Source organism: Dromiciops gliroides, chromosome 4 (genome assembly GCF_019393635.1).
Source record: "Dromiciops gliroides isolate mDroGli1 chromosome 4, mDroGli1.pri, whole genome shotgun sequence".
In the NCBI taxonomy this organism is placed as follows: domain Eukaryota; kingdom Metazoa; phylum Chordata; class Mammalia; order Microbiotheria; family Microbiotheriidae; genus Dromiciops; species Dromiciops gliroides.
The window spans coordinates 153,706,101-153,726,090 of record NC_057864.1 but is presented as its reverse complement, the minus strand read 5'-3'; the positions used below and the strand labels follow the sequence as shown (position 1 = coordinate 153,726,090).

General features: G+C 48.0%; 1 protein-coding gene across 1 annotated transcript; it reads left to right on the top strand.

Moving 5' to 3' along the window:
* Nucleotides 1–1,064: 1,064 nt before the first annotated feature.
* Nucleotides 1,065–14,049, top strand: CASQ1 (calsequestrin 1). The gene is made up of 11 exons (XM_044002145.1): nucleotides 1,065–1,551; nucleotides 5,990–6,074; nucleotides 7,103–7,203; nucleotides 7,383–7,494; nucleotides 7,905–7,978; nucleotides 8,190–8,320; nucleotides 9,796–9,841; nucleotides 10,453–10,507; nucleotides 10,696–10,796; nucleotides 12,875–12,949; nucleotides 13,408–14,049. Exons 1-11 carry the CDS (start codon nucleotides 1,300–1,302, stop codon nucleotides 13,561–13,563), a joined length of 1,188 nt encoding a protein of 395 aa, XP_043858080.1. The 5' UTR covers nucleotides 1,065–1,299; the 3' UTR covers nucleotides 13,564–14,049.
* Nucleotides 14,050–19,990: the final 5,941 nt, after the last annotated feature.

Below are 19,990 nucleotides of genomic sequence, written 5' to 3'. Positions count from 1 at the left end.
GGGCAAGTCACTTAACCCCCATTGCCCTGCAAAAAAAAAAAAGAATAATGGGCTGGGAGATAGATATAAGACCAGATCCATGAGGAAGAGTACTAAGTATAGACAGAAGAAAACAAAGTTAGATGGTCACAACCCTAGCTCGTGTCCAATTCCTGGTCCCATTTATGACCCTGGATCTTTCAAAGCAGGGTTCAGACGATTTCCTTCTTCCAGATCAATTTTTTTCTTGAACACACTGTATTGCCTCATGCTCCTAGAAGAGATTGTCCAGGTTTTTTCAATTAGAGAATTCATGTGTGTAGCAGTCATTCTGGCCCCCACTGTCTCAAGGCCAAGGATGTTAGATTTTACCCCAACCAAAAAAAAAAAAAAAAGATTTTACCCCACCCCCTGGTCTATTTCTCAACCCAGACAAGTCTAGATTACACGTGATCATAGAGATGATCTATTAGAATAACCCCCCTCATTTTACAGATAAAGAAACTGAGGTCCAGGTTTGTTAAGTGACAGGTCCAAAGTCACACAGCTAGTGAGTCCCCCCCAGTGCTAAGACCTCAATACCTCCTGTCAAACTCATCTCATTTCCTTTTTACCTTATAATGCCAATCTAACCATACTCCCTGAATGCTTGGTTCTTTTTGCCATCCTCCCCCAACCTCCATCTCTCTAATTACCCTTATTCTCCCCTCTCTAATTACCCCTGTCCTGTCCCTCCCTCTCCTTCCCTCCCCTCTCCCAGTTTCATTTACCTCCGACTCATCTGGTCTTATTTTTAGCCCGGGCATATCTCCCCTTTCCTTTCTTAATATGGCGATGAGCTCTCAGGCCAACTTGGGATCACAGGCTGAGGAGCCCTGGACATTGGTGGGGGGAGGCACTGGAAGGCTGGGCAGGAGGCAACAGGCCCCCCATGGAGTCTTCTTGGCCTCACAGGGAGGGCTCTGCCCCTCCCGTCAGCCAGAGAGACATATTTAGACTGGACAAGGCTGGTGGAGGGGACCAGAGACAGGATAGGGGCTGGAGGAGGGGGAGGGGGTACAAATTTCAGGGGCAGCTCCAGTTCCTTCCCCGCCCCCAGCTTGCTACTCCTCCTCCTGCCCATTTTCCTCTGGGCTCTGTTAGCAGTGTCCCCAGGACCAGACTGTGCCCCCTGCCCACTGCTCTGAGCCTCCCCTACCCCCTAGTGCTCCCTGACTCAGGGTCCTGGGCTCCCCCCTCCATTCCCATCCATCATCCATCTGGACCAAGAAGCCATTTCCAGTATCCCCCCAGACAGGAGCCAGGTAGAGAAGCAGCAGGATGGGGATTGTACCATGTCTTTGGTTGCCCCTGCTGGTGCTGCTGTTGGGGGCACCTATGCCAGGGGCACAAGGTGAGGAGGGACTGGACTTTCCCGAGTATGATGGTGTGGATCGAGTGGTCAACGTCAATGCCAAGAACTACAAGAATGTGCTCAAAAAGTATGAGGTGCTTGCCCTACTCTACCACGAGCCCCCTGAAGACGACAAGGCTTCCCAGAGACAATTTGAGATGGAGGAGCTAATCCTAGAGGTGAGGGAAAGTGGGTGGGAGGAGGGAACGGAGAAAGGGGAGGAGGGTGAGAGAGAAAGAGGGAGGGAGGGAGGGAGGGAGGGAGGAACCTAGGGTCTCTTAGAGAATATAGCCCCAGGCTCATCTACAGCCTTTGGATCCTTGTCTGATGAGACTGAGGCAAGAGGCAGGAATTTCACCTCTATCACAGGGGATGGGCAGAGCAGGCATTTTGGTGAGTGGGAGCCTCTTGGCTATGAAATCTGGCCCAGAGCATGGAGATGACACACGTTCAAGTCCCACTTCTTCCACTTGCTAACTGTGTGGATTTGAACATATCAGTTCGGCTTTCTAGGTCTTGGTTTTCTCATCTGTAAAATTAAGGGAATGGACTAGATAGTCTAGTAATGCCCTCTAATTCTAACATTCCTCCATTTTGTCAAACTGGAAATGAGAGGTGTGGTTGGAGGTTGGAGAGCCCGGGGCGGTGGAGGGGGTGGGGTCAGCAGTGGCCTTATCCTCTCTTCACCTGCCCCCAGAAGCCCATTGACCTCCTCACACCCATTCTCCCATCAGATCTCTCTAGCTGAGCCATGAGTTAAAATGCCCAGTGAAGGACAAAATCATGCAAGATATTTGCCTGTTACCTGGCATCTCAGTTAACCATTCATTTCATGCCCCCTTCTCTTTTTCCTGCAGGATCATGCTGGGCTTCCCAGCTTATAGATTGTGGCCTTCTCCCACCCTCTTCCTGGTGTGTTATATACCTCTCACCAACTTATTAGCACCTCAAGCTTAGGTCAGGCATGATGAAACTGACGGGGTGGGGGTAGGGGGGCTGGCAAGGGGGACTCCTGAGGTTGAGGGGAAAGTCTCTAAAAGGAAAAGAAAGAAGCTGTGTTGAGGAAGGGTAGGATATGGGCAGATAGAATTGTAAGAGTCAGTGGTTTCCTTGGGAGCCAGGATAATTGGGTTTCTTCTCCCTAGCTCTTTAATGCCTCACACTCCCCAGGGGGAGTCAAGGGTAGGGCCAGAGAGAGTAGAGACCCCCTCTTCCCTCCCCACAGCTCCTTCTTGCCTCCCCTCCTCCCCAGCAAGGGGTTGGACTCTGCTATTTGATTAACAGGCTGGGTATTTTTATCCCAAGTGCCCGGAATACCAGGGCCACCCACCTGCCAACTCCCTCATACCCTATCCCCTAGGAGTTCTGGTAGTAAGCCTGGAAGAGAGAATTGAGGTGGGGAGGGGGGGGAGGGAGAACTGTCTGAGCAGGACAAAGGAAACTGCACTAGGAACAATCTGATTTAGGGCCAGGGGAGGTGGTAGCTGCTCTCACAGGCTAGGGAGCTTATCCTAAGGGTTGAGTTGAGAGGGGAGGGTGTTCACTTGTTCAATAACAGGGCTGAGGTTGGGAGTTAGGGGAGAAAACCCATGGCCATGAAAGGTAGTCCCTGACTCTGCCCTTGTGTCTCTCTCTAAGGTTGGAAGAAAAGACAGGGGTTGAGAGATTCTTAGTGGAGACTCTTCTCCAGAACTGCCTAGCCAGAACACCCATCTCCTCCCTTCTCTTCCCCCTTCCCTGTTCCAGGCCCTGTCTTCTCCATCATTCCTGTCTAGTCCTCACCCACCCATGGGATGTGAGAAGTTGGGAATAAGAGAAAGGCTGAATCCCAGAAAAGGGAAGCCACTGGGTTGGTTACATAGCCAAGGGCTATCCCTGTTGCCCTGGGGCTCAGCATTCTTGATACCCCCTGTATTCCCCAGAGGTATTGTGGCATAGTGGAAAGATCCCTGGATTTGAAGTAGGACATGATCTAAGTTTGGGCTCTGGCTGTTCCATTTACTGCGACTAGAGTCAAATCACTTACTTCTCTGCCTCAGTTCAACTGCAAAATGAAAGTTATACACTCCCTCACAGGGTTGTAAAATGGATAGGACTGGGGCTAGAAATACAATTTAATCCATTAGTCCTATTCTGCCTGGCCCTGAAACCTGGTTTCTCCTTAGTCCACAGTTTCAAATCTTTCAGTCCCTAAGCATTTAACATTCTTGGCCATGGAAAATGTAGGGGGTGAGAGCGGGGGTGGAGGGAGGGCCTGTATCAAGTAAGGAAACAGAGAGTGACTCTGTAAAACTGTCAGGAGACACATTATTCCCTCACTCCTGGGGGTGAGGAAGCCCTGGGTGGGGGTGTCTCTCTCTGTCCTAATTCTGCAAGATTCCATTGCCCCACCTCCCCACAGCCAATAGGAAAGAAGCACTCCTGCAGGCTAAGCTCACTTACAGCCATGAATCCCGAGGGGAGAAAGAAGGGGACTTCCTTGAGGGTCTTGATTTCTGACAGCTGGAGGACAAGGTTAAGTCCCTAGGGGAAGGAGGGCGGCCCTTCATTGCCCTGCTGTCAGACCCCCTCAGCCTACTACTGCTCAGTGGGAGAAGGCCAAGAAGCTGAGCTGGGACATGATCTCCCTGCTGCACAGGGAAGCAGAGAAAGCAAAGGTGTCAGGATCCCTGTCTGGGGCCAGCTCAGGAGACTTAAGACCTGGGCATTCATATCTCTGGTAATGGGGTAATGGCTGGACTAGATGACCTGTCAGGTTCTTTCCAGTCTAAGAATCTGTGAACCCTGGCTCCACCACTAACCAACTCTGATGCTCTATCTAGCACTTTTTAAATTATTTATTTATTTGTTTATTTATTTTTTTGTGGGGCAATGCAAGTGAGTTGCCCAGGATCACACAGCTAGTAAGTGTCAAGTGTCTGAGGCCGGATTGGAACTCAGGTCCTCCTGAATCCAGGCCCGGTGCTTTATGCACTGTGCCACCTAGATATTCAAGCTTTAGGAAGGACATTTTTTACCATGATGGCGAAGAGACTGCAAAGGTTTTAGCCTCTTAAAGCTGTCTTCAGAGAAGTTTTCTAGAAAGGGAGTGTTAGACATGAAGATCTGGCTTTGAACCCCTCCTCTGACATCTAGTAGCCATGTGCCTTTGAGCAATCATTTACCCTCTCAGAGCCTAATCTGCAAAATGGGAATGAGAATACCTACAGGGGTAGCTAGGTGGCACAGTGGATAGAGCCCTGGTGTCAGGAGGACCTGAGTTCAAATCCGACCTCAGACACTTAATGCTTACTAGCTGTATGACCCTGGGCAAGTCACTTAACCCCAATTGTCTTACCAAAAAAAAAAAAAAAAGAATACCTCCAGTAGGCACTAGCACCTCTCAGGGCTGTTGTGAGAGACACTGGAAAGGGGGCTGCTGTCAGAGGCATGTTTATGAGATATGGGACCATCCACAGGTCCCTAGACCTCTCTGAGCCTTAGTTTTCCCACCTACAAACTGGGGACAATGGCACTTACCTGGATGGTTTGTTCACAACCAGCAAAGGAGAATACTTGGAAAGCTTTACATAAATGTTAGCTTTTATTCTTAAAATATTTGAAAGGCTTTGGTGGGGAAGAGGGATTAGGCCTGTTCTATTTAGCCCAGAGGGCAAAACTAGACTGGATGAGTAGAAGCTAACTATCAGCACTGTCCAAAGAGTGAAATGGGATGATTTAGGAGGTAATGAGAACAAGAAAAACTAATAGCTATAATTTGCAAAGGGCTTTACAAATACCTCATTTGATCCTCCCTATACCCTTTCCAGGTGTGTGCTTTGATTATCCTCATTTTATAATTGAGGAAACTGAGGCAGAGTTTAAGTGACTTGTCCACAGTCATACACCGAGGAAGTATCTAAGGCCACATTTGAACTCAGGCCTTCTTCACTCCAGGTCTAGCACTCTACCCCACTATAACACTTACACTAAAAATTCCCCAAAGAAGGTTGGATAATCTGTTGAGAATCTGTAGATGAGATTTTTGTTCAGGTTGAAACAAAATAGATAGTCTGAGGTCTTTTTCACTTTTGAAAGTCTATAATTCTGTTTGTTTGGGTTTTTTTGTTTTGTTTTTTAGCGAGGCAATTGGGGTTAAGTGACTTGCCCAGGGTCACATAGCTAGTGAGTGTTAAGTGTCTGAGGCTGGATTTGAACTCAGGTCCTCCTGACTCCAGGGCTGGTGCTCTATCCACTGCGCCATCTAGCTGCCCCGAAAGTCTATAATTTTGAATACCTCATTTCTATGGACCTCACAGTTCCTTATAAAAGCATTAGAAGGGATGGTAGTACAGTGGAAAGAACATTGGCTCTCTCCCTTCAGAACCTGGATTCATATCCTACCTCCAACTACTATTACCTGTGTGACCTTGGGCTTAATCTCCCAGGGTCTCAGTGTCCTAAGTAAGTTGAACCAAATATCCTCTGAGGTCCTTTGCTGTTGTAGGGCTATGATTCTATAACAAAGGGGTCTGTAAGGACCAGTTCTAACATTTTGATTCTAAGCCCAACTGTTCCATGCCCCTGGTGGGGACTCCACCTAGAGACGCTGGGTTTTAACTCTAATACTTTCTCCAGTTAGCCGCCCAAGTCCTGGAAGATAAGGGAGTTGGCTTCGGGCTCGTGGACTCAGAGAAAGATGCTGCTGTGGCCAAGAAACTGGGTAAGGGAGAAAGAGAGATCTGGGGGCAAGTCGGGAAGAGGCAATGTGAGACCTATAGAAAGGGGGAGAGTTAAAGGCCATGGAGAGAACAAAGATGAATCATTCTTTGGGGGGGGAGTTAGGGGGTGGCATAAAGGTTTGGGGTGGCGCTGTAATGTAATTAATTGCAGCTTGCTGGAGTTGGGAATTGTTGAAGGGTCAAGCCAAAGACAAGTGAGATCATCAAACGTTCCCCTGGAAGGGGATGGTGGGGTAGCTCCGATCATTCTGACTGACTAAGGAGAGTGTCTTAACAAGCCCCAAAGACCCTAACTGTAACCTTCAGTGCAGACCCCAAAATGTGTAGGGACAGGGGAAAACAGCAGCATTTCTTCTACCTCTATAAAGGGTAACCTACCCTATGAGGATGGGTTGCCGTTGATGCCGTTATGTGGCAGCAATCTGAGTCCGTATCCCTGGAACTTAGAGGAGTGGAAAATGAGAGAAAGGGTAGGGGAGTAGCAGAGTCCCAGTTCCTCCCCACCCTGAGTCGACATCCTCCCCCCTCCCCCACCTCTTTGGAGAGAGATGCAACCAGAAGACTTTCCAGGCCTTGGCCACCAGGGGGCATTGTCGGCTTTAGACTAGACCCCATGGTGGGAGTTGTGGCAAGATGGCTATAATAGTGGCCTGACTAGGAGGGGTTGAAGTGGCTTGGGAGGGAGGCACCTGAGTCTTGAGGAGGGGAAGAGAGAAGAGTTGGGGTGGGGGGTTGCCCCTTGTTCTGGAAGAGGGGGAAATGGGAAAGATTAACCCTCCCGTGAAAAGCCTCTCCCTCCAAAACTGGGATTTGGGTCAAGAGAGTGGTGTTCCTTGCTTGTGATGATGGGGTCGGGGGAGCTTGTAGCCAAAGGGCCTGGCCAAGGCAGAGGAAGGCAGGACCCGAGATTGAGGGTTTGGGGTCCAGTATGAGTCAGATAATGGGGCGGGAGCCCAGAGATCAGTCTGAGGGTATCAAGGTCGAGACTCACTATTGGCTTATTCCCCAGGCCTGACCGAGGAGGACAGTATATACGTGTTCAAGGGGGACGAGGTCATCGAATACGATGGCGAATTATCTGCAGACACCCTGGTGGAGTTTCTGCTTGATGTGAGAATGACCCTGGTCCCCTCCTAGTCTCGCTCTTTACCTACCTCCTGTCCCTATCCCAAACCCCCCACTCATACTCCCTTAGCACACCCTCTTCTCCACCCTTCACCTCAGCCTATCTCCATCCCCTCTGCCCCCCAGACCATGGCTTGGGAATCCACTCTCCTCTCCTCTACTAGGTCCTGGAGGACCCTGTGGAGCTAATCGAGGGTGAGCGGGAGCTGCAGGCATTTGAGAACTTAGAGGACGAGATCAAACTTATCGGCTACTTCAAGAATGAGGACTCAGAACGTGGGTAGCCCCCTCTTCCCCACCCCCCTCCACCCTGTTCCTAGAGCTCCCATCCCCCTCTCCCTTCACTTTTAAATTCGCTGCTCCCTGCCCTTCCCAATGTGCTCTGTTTCAGCTCCTGAATCTCCTCCCCACCCCCCCAGTTTTCCCCCAACTAACAACACAGAGTACTTGCTATTTGTTCCTCTGACTGGGGTTTTATCCAGACTATCTATCCCTTTGTTCAGGCAGTGTCCCTCCCTCTTGTCCATCTCAGCTTCCCTTCCCCCTCTACTTTGCTCTCTACTCATCCCTCAGCCTCCCAGAATCTCTCAGCTCCCCAGCTTTGTCTTAGGAAAGATTCGGGGTTTGGGGGGCAGCACTTGGGTTTCTATGGAGATACAGAACTGACTGTGCCTTCCCCACCCCAGATTACAAGGCTTATGAGGATGCAGCTGAGGAGTTTCATCCCTACATACCCTTCTTTGCCACCTTTGACAGCAAGGTATCCTCCTTCAAGATCCCTCACTGCCCTTCATTAAGCCCTTTGCTCCTCGGAGCCCTATCTTCCCCCAGGGCCAATGGAGAAACTTCTCTGCTTTTCCAAACTGAAGTTTTCTCAAATAAACTTTTCACCCTTTGGTCCTCCAGAGGCTCTCATGCCTCTCTGGATCCTCACTGCTCTGTGTCCCCACCCTTGCCCTCCTTCCCCAAAGGTGGCTAAGAAGCTGACCCTGAAGCTGAATGAGATCGATTTCTATGAGGCCTTCATGGATGAGCCAGTGACCATCCCAGACAAGCCCAACAGTGAGGAGGAGATTGTCAGCTTTGTGGAGGAGCACAGGAGGTGGGGATGCTGGGAGGGGGAGGAGGGCTACTCTTGTCCTTATCTGGGAGGTGACTTGTGGAGTCTCAGGCTGGAAAAGGAGGAAGAGAAGGAAGAGGAGGAAAAGGAGGAGGGGAAGGAGGAGAAGGGAGGAGAAAAGAAGGAAGCGGAAGGGGGAAGAAGGAAGGAGGGAGGGAGAAGAAGGAGGGGGAGGAGGAGGAGAAGGAGGAGAGGGAAAGAGGGAAGAAGGAAGCAGGACGGGGAAGAAGGAAGGAGGGAGGGAGAAGAAGGAGGGCAGGAGGAGGAGAAGGAGGAGAGGGGAGGAGGGAAGAAGGAAGGAGGGAGGGAGGAAGAAGAAGGAGGGGGAGGAGAGTCAGTGCCCATCACACCCTCACCTCAGTGCCGCAGGATGACCCAGGGATGGAGACAAACATAAAGACAACCCTCTGGTTGCCAATGACCATTGTCTCCTGAATCATTGATTCAGTCTGCATAGGGTCCTGCATTTCAGCACTGGCTGTGGGGTTCCGCACAGAATGGACATTCGGTAAATGCTTGTTGACAAGGATGGTGAGGATTTTCATGCTGGTCACATAATGTCTAGATTCCCAAACTTCACTCTTGCCTCCCACCCCCACCTCGTGTCCCTCAGCCTATAGGTTGTTGGGGATTGGAAAGGCATGTCGAGATCATCAATGCTGCCATTCTCCCCTACTCTTCAGTCCAGTCACACTGTCCTGTTCTTCACGGGACATTCCATCTCCAGTCTCTGTGCCTTCGAAAAGGCCGTGCCACGCACCACGACTCCACCCCACCCCCATGTTTTGAATGTGTTCTCCCCTCATCCTCACCTTCACTTTCACCTCTTATAAACGCCGCAGGATTCCTATGAGGCTGTACTACTACCAAGGAACAGTGTTTCTGGATCCCTATAGCGTCTAGTGTTTGCAAACTAGCACGAATATGAAAACATAGATACTTACCTGTTTACATGGTATATGCCACCAGTAGAATGGAAACTCCCTAAGGCCAGGGTCTGGGGTTTTTGTCTTGTCTTGTCTTGCCTTTGTAAAGACATCTCACCTAGACTGAACTACTTGAGATGAGGGCTTGTCCTGCCTTTCTTCCCATCTCCAGTGCTTAGCACAGTGCCTGACACATAGTAGATGCTTAATCCATGCTTACTGACTGACTAACTGATTGCATAGAGTAGGAGCTTCATAAAGGTTTGGGTTGGAGTTTTCACAATCTCAGAGCTATCTGTGTCCTTGGGCAAAGTGGCAGGACCAGTACTCCAATTCTGCCTCTAAGGCTACCTGTAACCTGCAGCTTCCCTCCCCCACAGCTGGACAATGATCTGGGCCTCTCACCCAGATGGATGGATCTTGGTCTAAAGCCACGAACTGTCTGTGCCCTGGGTCTGACCCCAGATACTGGAGAGTGGCCCCTGGGATGGGAACAGTTCTTCTCACTGAATCTTCTTACATCTTTTCCAGGTCAACCCTGAGGAAGCTGAAACCTGAAAGTATGTATGAGACTTGGGTGAGTACCCTGCAGTCAAGGCCATGTGCCTAAATCTAGCCTGTGGATAGGGGAGAGGAAGACCCAGCTAGACTCAGACCTTAGAAATATCCTAGCCAGCTGATGTCTATGGCCCCAAGGACAGAGGAAGAGGGATTCTTCTTGCTGTAGTGATAGGGAGGCAGAGCAACACTGGGGACCCAGAGTTTCTTCATTTCCAGCCCCAGCAATCTTTTGTTCCTGCTGATATTATCTTGCAGCTAAGGGAATGGAGGGGGTGGGGGAGCTTTGGGAGCCCAGGAAAATTAAGAGACCCACCCCCCAACTCCAGGAGTCTGTACCTTCCAAAAACTGCATAGAGGGGGGCGGCTAGATAGCACAGTGGATAAAGCACCAGCCCTGGATTCAGGAGGACCTGAGTTCAAATCTGGCCTCGGACACTTGACACTAGCTGTGTGACCCTGGGCAAGTCACTTAACCCCCATTGCCCCACAAAAAAAAAACAAAAAACAAAAAAAAAGTGCATAGAATCCCAGGAGGACCATAAAGCCTTTTCTGGGCATCCCAACTTCAGACAAAACAGCGAGAACCCTGGCCTGCCCTAACCCATCCTGGCTTTTCTCACTCCACAGGAAGATGACCTGGATGGCATCCATATAGTGGCCTTTGCAGAAGAGGCTGACCCTGGTGAGGAGCGGAGCTGGGATGAAGGCCGTGATGGGGGTGGGGAGAGAGCAAGTAGAACTATAAGCCTCTTCTGGAAATAGCAGTGAGAAGCGCATGGAATCTAGAAGGGGGCTGGTATCCTGGAATGGGGGAAATGTTTATTCTTCCCTTCTACCCCTTCCCAACCTGGTCCCCCCATTTGCCCCTAGATGGCTATGAGTTCTTAGAGACCCTCAAAGCTGTGGCCCAGGACAACACAGAAAACCCTGATCTCAGCATCATCTGGATCGACCCTGATGACTTCCCCTTGGTAAGAGGGCAACCCCCCCCCCCCCGCCCCATGCAGTCACACCAGCACCTCTGGGTGTGGGGAACTGGACTCTACTGTGGTTTAGAAAAGCCAAGCTGGCCAGGGAAGGGTAGCTTAAGCAAACTCCCTCCCACCCCCGACTCCCTTAGAGAATAAGGCCCCTTTCCTAAGGAAGAGAAGTCAGAGGGCAGCTCTGTCTCCTCCCAGAAAAGCAACTGAAGCTACAACAGAAAGGACTTAGGTAAGACCAAAGGAAGCGCTTCTTTCTGGGTATCTCAGGCTAGAGGCTCTCCTATAGTCCAGGCTGGATGTGGATCTTGGGGCAAAAGAGAGGGAGGAAGAGGAGGTGGGAAGTGTCTCTTCCCTGCCCCTCCCCTCTGTCTTCCCTCCCCATATACTTTTTAGTAATAGGACCGTGAGGAAATTGCCTGCTTCTCTGAACCTCGATTCTCTCATCTGTACAATGTAAATTGTAGTGTTTGTATTAACCTGCCTCACAGTGGTGGTGTGCCGAAAGTGATTGTGAACCTTAAAGAATTATTGTTGTTCAGTCTCATCTGACTGTACCTGACCTGGTGGATTTTGTCCATGGGCTTTTCTTGGCAAAGATGTTGGGGTAGTTTGCCATTTCCTTCTCCAGTGTGTCCCCATTTTCCAGATGAGGAACTGAGACAAATAGGGATTAAGTGATCTGTCAGATTGGAACTCTGATCTTTCTGACTCCAGACCTAGTGCTCTGTCTGCTATACCACCTAGCTGCCCTTCAAAGAATTATAACGCTGTGATTATAAGCAGATGAGTATCATTGTCATTATTGTATTACTCCCAAACCTATTGACCCTCAGGAGCTGTGCCTACAGAGTACTCAAAGAAATGGTCTTGAATGGATGAGGAGACAGTCCAAAAGATATAGAGAAGCTAGCTCCTTGGGCTGGTAGGACCTAGGTTAAATCCTCTGAAGGGAGGGCTCTTCTGAAGAGAAAACTCCCAGCATCCTAGCCATCAGGCTTTCTTCATGAGAAGAGTCTCCACAGACACTCTCCTTCCTTTCCTCTTCCTCTCCCTCCTTTCCTCTTCCTCTTCCTCTCCCTCCTTTCCTCTTCCTCTCCCTCTCCCTTTCCTCCCCCCCCTCTTTCACACATACACACACACACACACACACACACACACACATACACCTCTGCCACCCCCAGGACAGTAAAATGGGCCTCTGCATAAGGTGGAGCTTTCATTCCCACCAAAACCCTTCCTCCTGCAGAAGGAAAGAGGCAGGGAGAAGTGACCTGCTTTCCCCAGTACCCTGGGTTCCTGAGACTCTAAATAATGCTTACAGAGAGACAGTTAGCCTTCCTTGCCGGTAGACATGCTAGCACGTGATCATAGTAACATACTATAAGGGAAGAGCTCTAGACAGGTACATGCTAAGTCCATCCTTTGTATATTCCCATCTTTTATTGGTCCCAGGTCCCAGGGCCATCACTGAGCTCTAGAACTGGTCCAGTTCATCTGTAACTCCCATGCTTGATTTCTCTCTCCCCACCTCCATCCTCATTGAGGTATGGAAATTTTACTTGTATCCTACCTTAACACACACTTAGTTTCAGAATTATAAGACTATAGAATGTCAGAGTTGGATCATCTAGTCCAACCCACTCATTTTCCAGAAGAAATAACTGAGGCCAAAATTCATGGTAAATATTCTAGAAACCAAGTCTCCTGGGTCCCGGCTCTGTCCACCCAATTACATTGCTTCTATTTATTATCATTCAGTCATGTCCAACTCTTCATGACCCTATTTTGAGTTTTCTTGGCAAACATACTGGAGTGGTTTGCCATTTCCTTCTCCAGATCATTTTACAGATGAGGAAACTAAGGCAAATGAGGTTAAAGGACTTGCCTAGGGGCACACAACTAGGAAGTGACTGAGACCGGATTTGAACTCAGGAAGATGAATATTCTTGAATTCAGACCCAGAGCACTCTATGTACTGCACGGGCTTAGCTTCTTTCTGTATGATCTCTTCCTTATTCCTGGCCGTTTGTCAGATTTGTCCTTTCCGTCCTATTTTCTCTCCGTAGCTTGTCCCATACTGGGAGAAGACATTTGACATCGACCTGTCAGCTCCACAGATAGGAGTTGTCAACGTGACAGACGTAAGTATCCTCCCTTACCTCCTACTTCCACTCCCCCTGTTCCCTAGCTCCTCCCCTCTCCAGGGGTCTAGTGCAACCCAGGACAGAGGTATGTATCTTACCCTCCTCAAATTTCTCCTAGCCCTTTACTTGGTCTTCCATTTCTCCTATCACATTCTACCTGGCAGAATAATTATTTGTGTACGTCTAGTATTCTCCCTGCTAACGTCATGCAGTGGTGGCGTCGTTCTTTTTTGTCTCTAGATTCCCACTGCCTGACAATAAATATTTATTGAATTGACTAGAATGGACATGCCCAGACTGGCTGGCAGGCGAATGGGTAGGAGAGAGGGAGGGGTGGACCAGTGGGTAGATGAACAGGACAGAAAGGTGGAGGGACAGGACAGGTGAGTTGAGACAGAGCTTAGTTTTCTGCTACTCTCTTCTCTCCACCACCCTGCACCATCTCACCGGGGCAGGCTGACAGCATTTGGATGGAGATGGATAACGAGGAGGACCTGCCCTCAGCCGATGAGTTGGAGGACTGGCTGGAAGATGTGTTGGAGGGTGAGATCAACACTGAAGATGATGATGACGACGATGACGATGACGACGATGACGACGATGATGACTAGGTGTCATGGTGACCACTTCTCAGCCCCTGCCTGCTCTGGTCTCCCCTACTGAGCTCCTCCACTTGGGGGTGCCAAGCAGGACCCTGGCCAGCCTTGGGGCCCTTCCAGAATGGCCTCTTGGTGTCTAGGCTTTAATTCCCCTCAGGGATTACACTGAGGAAAGGGGCTGCCTGCCTTCCCATTCTCCTTCCCTTCTGACCTTTATCTCTTATCCTATCTCTCCTCTTCCTGTTTCAATCCTTCCAAGTCTTTCTCTCCATGCTCTTTTCTTAGATTCTTCTCTTGGTCCCCCTCCCTGTGTTCCTCTAACTCCCTCCTCAAATCCTCTCCCTGATCACCCTTCATCCTGTCTTCCTCTGACTATGCCCTGTTCCCTGCCTAGGGAGGGGGAGTGCGGTGCTAGGTTTGGGGCCACATCTCAGCCGCTTCCTGTTAATTTATTTGGGTCAAATGAGAAGTCTCAATAAAGGGATCTGGGGCAGTGTCTGTCAATGTCTCATCCAGTGGTGGGGGTGGAGCTAGAGGCAGGGGCAGGGGCAGGGGCAGGGGGCAGGTATTCTCTTCCAGAGACTGGGGAGAAACATGATTAGAGTGGCAGCATTGGTCTTGGAATCCCTAATCATCATTATGCTTTGATTGATTCCATTTAAATAATTAGTAAGGACTTAACACTGTGTTATGCACAGAGTTGGGGAGGAGAGGATTGGGGTCAGGGATGAGAGATGGGATGAGGAAGAGGGCTGTGAGAGACATGATGCCAACCCTGAGGGGCTCAGGATCTCACTGCAATAACAATCCTCACATGTCATAATAACAAAAAACAACACAAGCCAATAGGTTGAATCCATGAAATGGGAAGGTAGTCTGAAAGCATTGAAAGTGTTCAAAGTTTTTTTCAAAGCGTTGACAGAGAAGAGGATTAGATTTGTTCTTCCTGGTCACAGAGGACAGACTGAGGAACAAGGAGTGGAATTTGCAAAAAGTCAAATTCAGATTTGACTGAAGAAAATCTTAAAACAAAAGGCTTCCCAAAGTACCTGTGGGGGCGTTAGATTTCCCATCACTGGAGGTCTTTAAGCAAAAGCTACATGATCACTTACATGGGATGTTTAGGGGGTAGGAGGGGAGAATTATTTTTCGGGTATGGGTTGAGGTAGATGGCTTAGGAATCCTTCCAACTCTGAGATTCTCTATGTGTAATTAAATGCCAATTGTGGGCTGTTAGTTCAGTTGGTTTGATTTAGTTAAGGGGCAGTAAGGCATTGTGGTATAATTGGAAAGAGAGTCAACTTGAGTATGACCAGTCCTGGGTTCAGATCTCAAGTTCTCCTTCCTGCGTGGCCATAGGAAAATTGTCTCACCTCTGTGGGCCTCAGTTTCCTCAAAATAAATAAGATTGTCTTTAAGGTCCCACCCATCTAGTGCTAAATATTTTGATCAGTAAGAAAGAAAAGAGCATGAAATAGTCCCAGAAGGTTTCATGGAACTGATAGTATTGGACCTTAATGGGAAAGGACATTCTAGGCAAGGGCTAAGAACAACATAAAATTAGACAGAAGGTAGGAATGAATGGATAGGGAGCAGCTAGGTGGATAAAGCACTGGCCCTGGATTCAGGAGTACCTGAGTTCAAATCCGGCCTCAGACACTTGATACTTACTAGCTGTGTGACCCTGGGCAAGTCACTTAACCCCAATTGCCTCACAAAAAAAGAAAGAAAGAAAGAAAGAAAGAAAGAAAGAAAGAAAGAAAGAAAGGAAGGAAGGAAGGAAGGAAGGAAGAAAGAAAAGGAATGAATGGATGTCAGTTGAGGACAGAGAAGAGCAGGATTTGGGAGCAAAGGATCCTAGCAGTGGAACACTTAGAGGTCAAGTTGGAAAGGTAGGTTGGGTTCCAGATTGTGGATGTCCTTGAATGCTATCGTAAAGAGTATGGACTTGAACCTGTAGGCAGAGAAGTTCCCTGCGCTCCACCAGGCCCTAGTCATCTCTCACCTAGACTATAACACCACTCCTAACAGGTCTCCCTGCATCCAATCTCTCTCCTCTCCAAATTCCACATGATTCTCAAATTGATGTTACTAAATCATAGATCTGACCATGTTGCTGCCCTGTTCAAGATGGCTCAGTAGATAGAATGCTGGGTCCTGAGTTAGGAAGACCTGAGTTCAAATATGACCTCAGACACTGACCAGTTGTGTGACCCTGAGCAAATTACTTATCCACTACCTGCCTCAGTTTCTTCAACTGTAAAATGGGGATTGGGGGCAGCTAGGTGGCGCAGTCGATAAAGCACTGGCCCTGGATTCAGGAGGACCTGAGTTTAAATACGGCCTCAGACACTTGACACTTACTAGCTGTGTGACCCTGGGCAAGTCACTTAAACCTCATTGCCCTGCAACAAAAGAAGAAGAAGAAGAAGAAGAAGAAGAAGAAGAAGAAGAAGAAGAAGAAGAAGAAGAAGAAGAAGAAGAAGAAGAAGAAGAAAAAAGAACCAAAACTGTAAAATGGGGATAATAATAGTACCGACTTCACAGCACTGTTGTGAGGATCATGTGAGATAACATCTGTAAAGTGCTTAGTACAAAGTAGGCTAATAAGAGTTTTCTTCTTTCCAGATGCATGACAATGTTAGTCTTCCAATCTCTGGTGCATAGAGGCCTTAATAAATATTTATTCTCTTCCCCTCAGCAGCTCCCTATTGCCTCTTGGATAAAATGAAAACTCAGTTTGGCATTTAAAGCCCTCTATAACCTGGCTTCAACCTGTCTTTGCAGAATAAAGTTACACCATTATTCTCCCTCATGCATTCTATGTTGCAGGCAAACTGGTCTACTGTACAAAATAATTCATCTCCTGCCTTTGTCCAGGCTGTCCCGAGTGTACAGGGATGAGCTCTTTCCTCTTCATCTTAAACTCTTTAAGTTTCTTAAAGACTGACATAGAGGTCTTCCCACCCCCACATTGTTAGGGCTCTCTTCCAGACCCCAAATGATTTTGTATTGACATCTGTTTCCATCACCTGGATTTCATTGGTGCATGGAACTCCAAGAAAGGAATTTTTACCAGTACAGTGTGGTAACTTCAGCGCAATTTTCTGTCTTAGTTGCCTTTGGTAGTGAGAAGCTGATGTGACTTCCCAGGGGTCACATAGCCACTATGAGTCAGAGGTGAGACTTGAACCAAGGCCTTCCTGCCTCTGAGGCCAGCCAGCTCTCTGGGTGTCAAACACACTGCCCTCAGAGCTGCATGAAGTTCACATAATTTCTGATTAAATCAGATTAGAATAGGAGGCAGCTAAGTGATGCAGTGGATAGAGCACTAGCTCTGCAGTCAGAAGGACCTGAGTTCAAATCTGGCCTCAGACACTTGACACTAGTTGTGTGACCCTGAGCAAGTCACTTAACCCCAATTGCCTCACCAGAAAAAAAGAAAAAAGAAAAAAAAGATTAGGATGTAGAGAGGAAATATTTAACAAAATAATGAAGAATATAAGATAGATAATATCACCTTTTTAAATTAGGTCAGCATATGGCCCATGGTTCCATTATCCCTTATGCAGGGATCAGTGGCCCTTGTTCGATGCCTCTGCAATTATAGCGTGTCATGGCTTCCTCTGGATACATAGGATCATAGATTTAGAGCTGGAAAGGACCTTGGAGATCACCTGGTTCAATTCTAGATAGGGAACTAGTGTAGCGAGGTGATCTATCCACTGGAGTCAGGAAGACCTGAGTTCAAATCCAGCTTCAGACACTAGTTGTATGACTCTGGACAAGTCACTTAACCCCTGTTTGCCTCAGTTACCCATATGAAAAATGGGGACACACTGGAGAAGGAAATGGCAAACCACTCCAGTATCTTTGCCAAGAAAACCTAGAGATGGACAGGAGTCAACAACAAAAACAACAATCCAATTCCATCATTTCACAGGTGAGGAAGATAAGGTCCCAAGACTGGAGAATGACTTGTCCAAGCTCACACAGATAATGAATGACATGATCAGTATTTGAACTCTGGCTTTTGAACTCCAAATCCAGTGCTCTTTCCACTATACCACTCTCATGTTCCCCCTAGTAGAATGTAAACTTCTTGAGGGGCTGAAACTGGTTTTTGTGCAGTACCAGTCTAGGACACTGCCAGGCACCCCATAGCTACTTAATAGTGACTTGCTGGATAAATGAACAAATTGACAGAATAAAAGTGATGTTTTAGGGGAGGTTAATTTGGCAGCAGAAAGAGAGCCTGGAAGCAGGAAGATCAGCCAGGAGGTTGATGAAATAATTATAGGATAACAAAGAGAGTGTTAGACCTGGAAGGGACCTTTTGTTGTTGTCCAGTCATGTCCGACTCTTTGTGACCCCATTTGGGGTTTTCTTGGCAAAGATACTGGAATGATTTGCCATTTCTTTCTCCTGCTCATTTTACAGATGAGCAAACTGAGGCAGAGGGAGTTAAATGACTTCCCCAGGGTCACACAGTTCTGAGGACAGATTTGAACTCAGATCTTTCTGACTTCAGGTATTCTATCCACCGTACCACCTCACTGCCCTGGAAGAGACCTTAGAGTCCATTTCTTCTTCTTTTTCTTTTTTCTTTTAGTGAGACAATTGGGGTTAAGTGACTTGCCCAGAGTCACACAGCTAGTAAGTGTTAAGTGTCTGAGGCCGGATTTGAACTCAGGTACTCCTGACTCCAGGGCCGGTGCTCTATCCACTGCGCCACCTAGCTGCCCCAGAGTCCATTTATTCTAAGTTCCTAATTGTACAGATGAGCAAACTGAGGCTCAGAGACAGGAAGTCACTTACCCAACATCACACAGCCTGTTCTTGGTAGAACTGACACAAGAACCCACACTTCCTAATTCCCAGGCTGCTGTGATTTATACTACCCCACACTGTCTCTCCAAAGCATGCATGCTTTCGGTCTCTCTATCCTTTATACAGTTGCCAAATGAATCTGTCCTAAAACAGTACTTCGATCATGTCAAAGTCATTCATTCATTTATTCCAAAGCATCTATTATCCAAAGTAGCTACTCTGTGCCTGGCATTGTGCTAGGTACAAATGGCACAGTCTCAAGCCTCAGGGAGCTTGCATTCTACTGAAAGGAAATAAGGGAGGTCTGGACTAGGTTGCTGTGAAGTGGAAAACAGATTCTGCTGGATTCTGTAACAAGTGGGAAGGGGAAGTGAAAGTGGGCATAGTCTGAGTCAGATCTACCAAGGCAGAGTCTAGGGGGAAGGTGGGGGGGGGCAGTGAGAGGGGCAAACATGAGAAGAAAACAGAGGGCAAAGAAATCCAGCAATACTCCTTTTTAATGAACCCTTAACTACTTCCTTCGAAGGTCCTAACTAGAGGGGTGACTGTGTGGGAAGGACAAGAATGAAAGGGTTTCTAGCGTTGGCTGGATTGGTTGGGTCTAAGACCCCCAGGAGACTTCTGCTTTCTACTGATCAGTCTGGAAATGGTTTTCTAGAAGAAGAGAGGTTTCAAGGGTTCATAATCTAATGATGGGCCATGTCACAGAATCTCAGATCAGAACGGGGCCTTGGAGATCATGAGTCTAGGAATCATGAATACTGCACAAGGAATCAGTCCATGAGTTTGAATTCCTTCTTTGCTACCGACTTGCCTTGGCCAAGTCACTTCTGGGTGCCTCAGTTTCCTCCCTTCTGTGTAAAAGAAGAGGGTTGGACTGGATGACTTCTAAAGTCCTTTCCAGTGCTAAAGTTTTATGATTCAAAGAAAGAAGAAAGGATTATAATCAGAAGTGGAAGGGACCTTAGAATCTAAGGTAAACCAAGACCTAGAATGACAGTAACTGCCAATGTCACAGAGGTAAGTAGCAGAGCCAAGATTCAAACTCAGGTCCTCTGGCTCCAAATCCATTGGTCTTTCAAAGGAACCAGGCTATCCAACACAATCCAGTGACTGAGAGATGATCCAGTAAAGGGGGTAGTGACAGAAGAGCTAATAGACACAAGAAAGTGATTAATGATGAAGTCAAGGTGGCAAAGGCAGACATTCAGAGCAAAAACCTGAGTCTAGATTGTAGAGGGGCATAAGATGAACCCATTTTTCTCAGGTCCAGTTTGGGAGGCCAGCTAAATATGGATAATTTATTTTTGTTATTGTCCCCTGAAACACATGTAACAACCATAAAACAAATACTCGTATGGAAGGGCATGTGAGATAGCCTGGCATCTATGTTATTGTTGATTCATTTTCAAGCATGTTCGCCTTTTTGACCCAATTGGGGGTTTTCTTGGTAAGGAGAGTGGAGTGGTTTGCCATCTTCTTCTCCAGCTCTTTTTGTAGATGAGGAAACTGAGGCAAACAGCGTCAAATGACTTGCCCAGGGTCACACAGCTAGGAAGTATCTGAAGACAGATTTGAAAGATCTTTCTGACTCCAGGCCCTGTTTTCT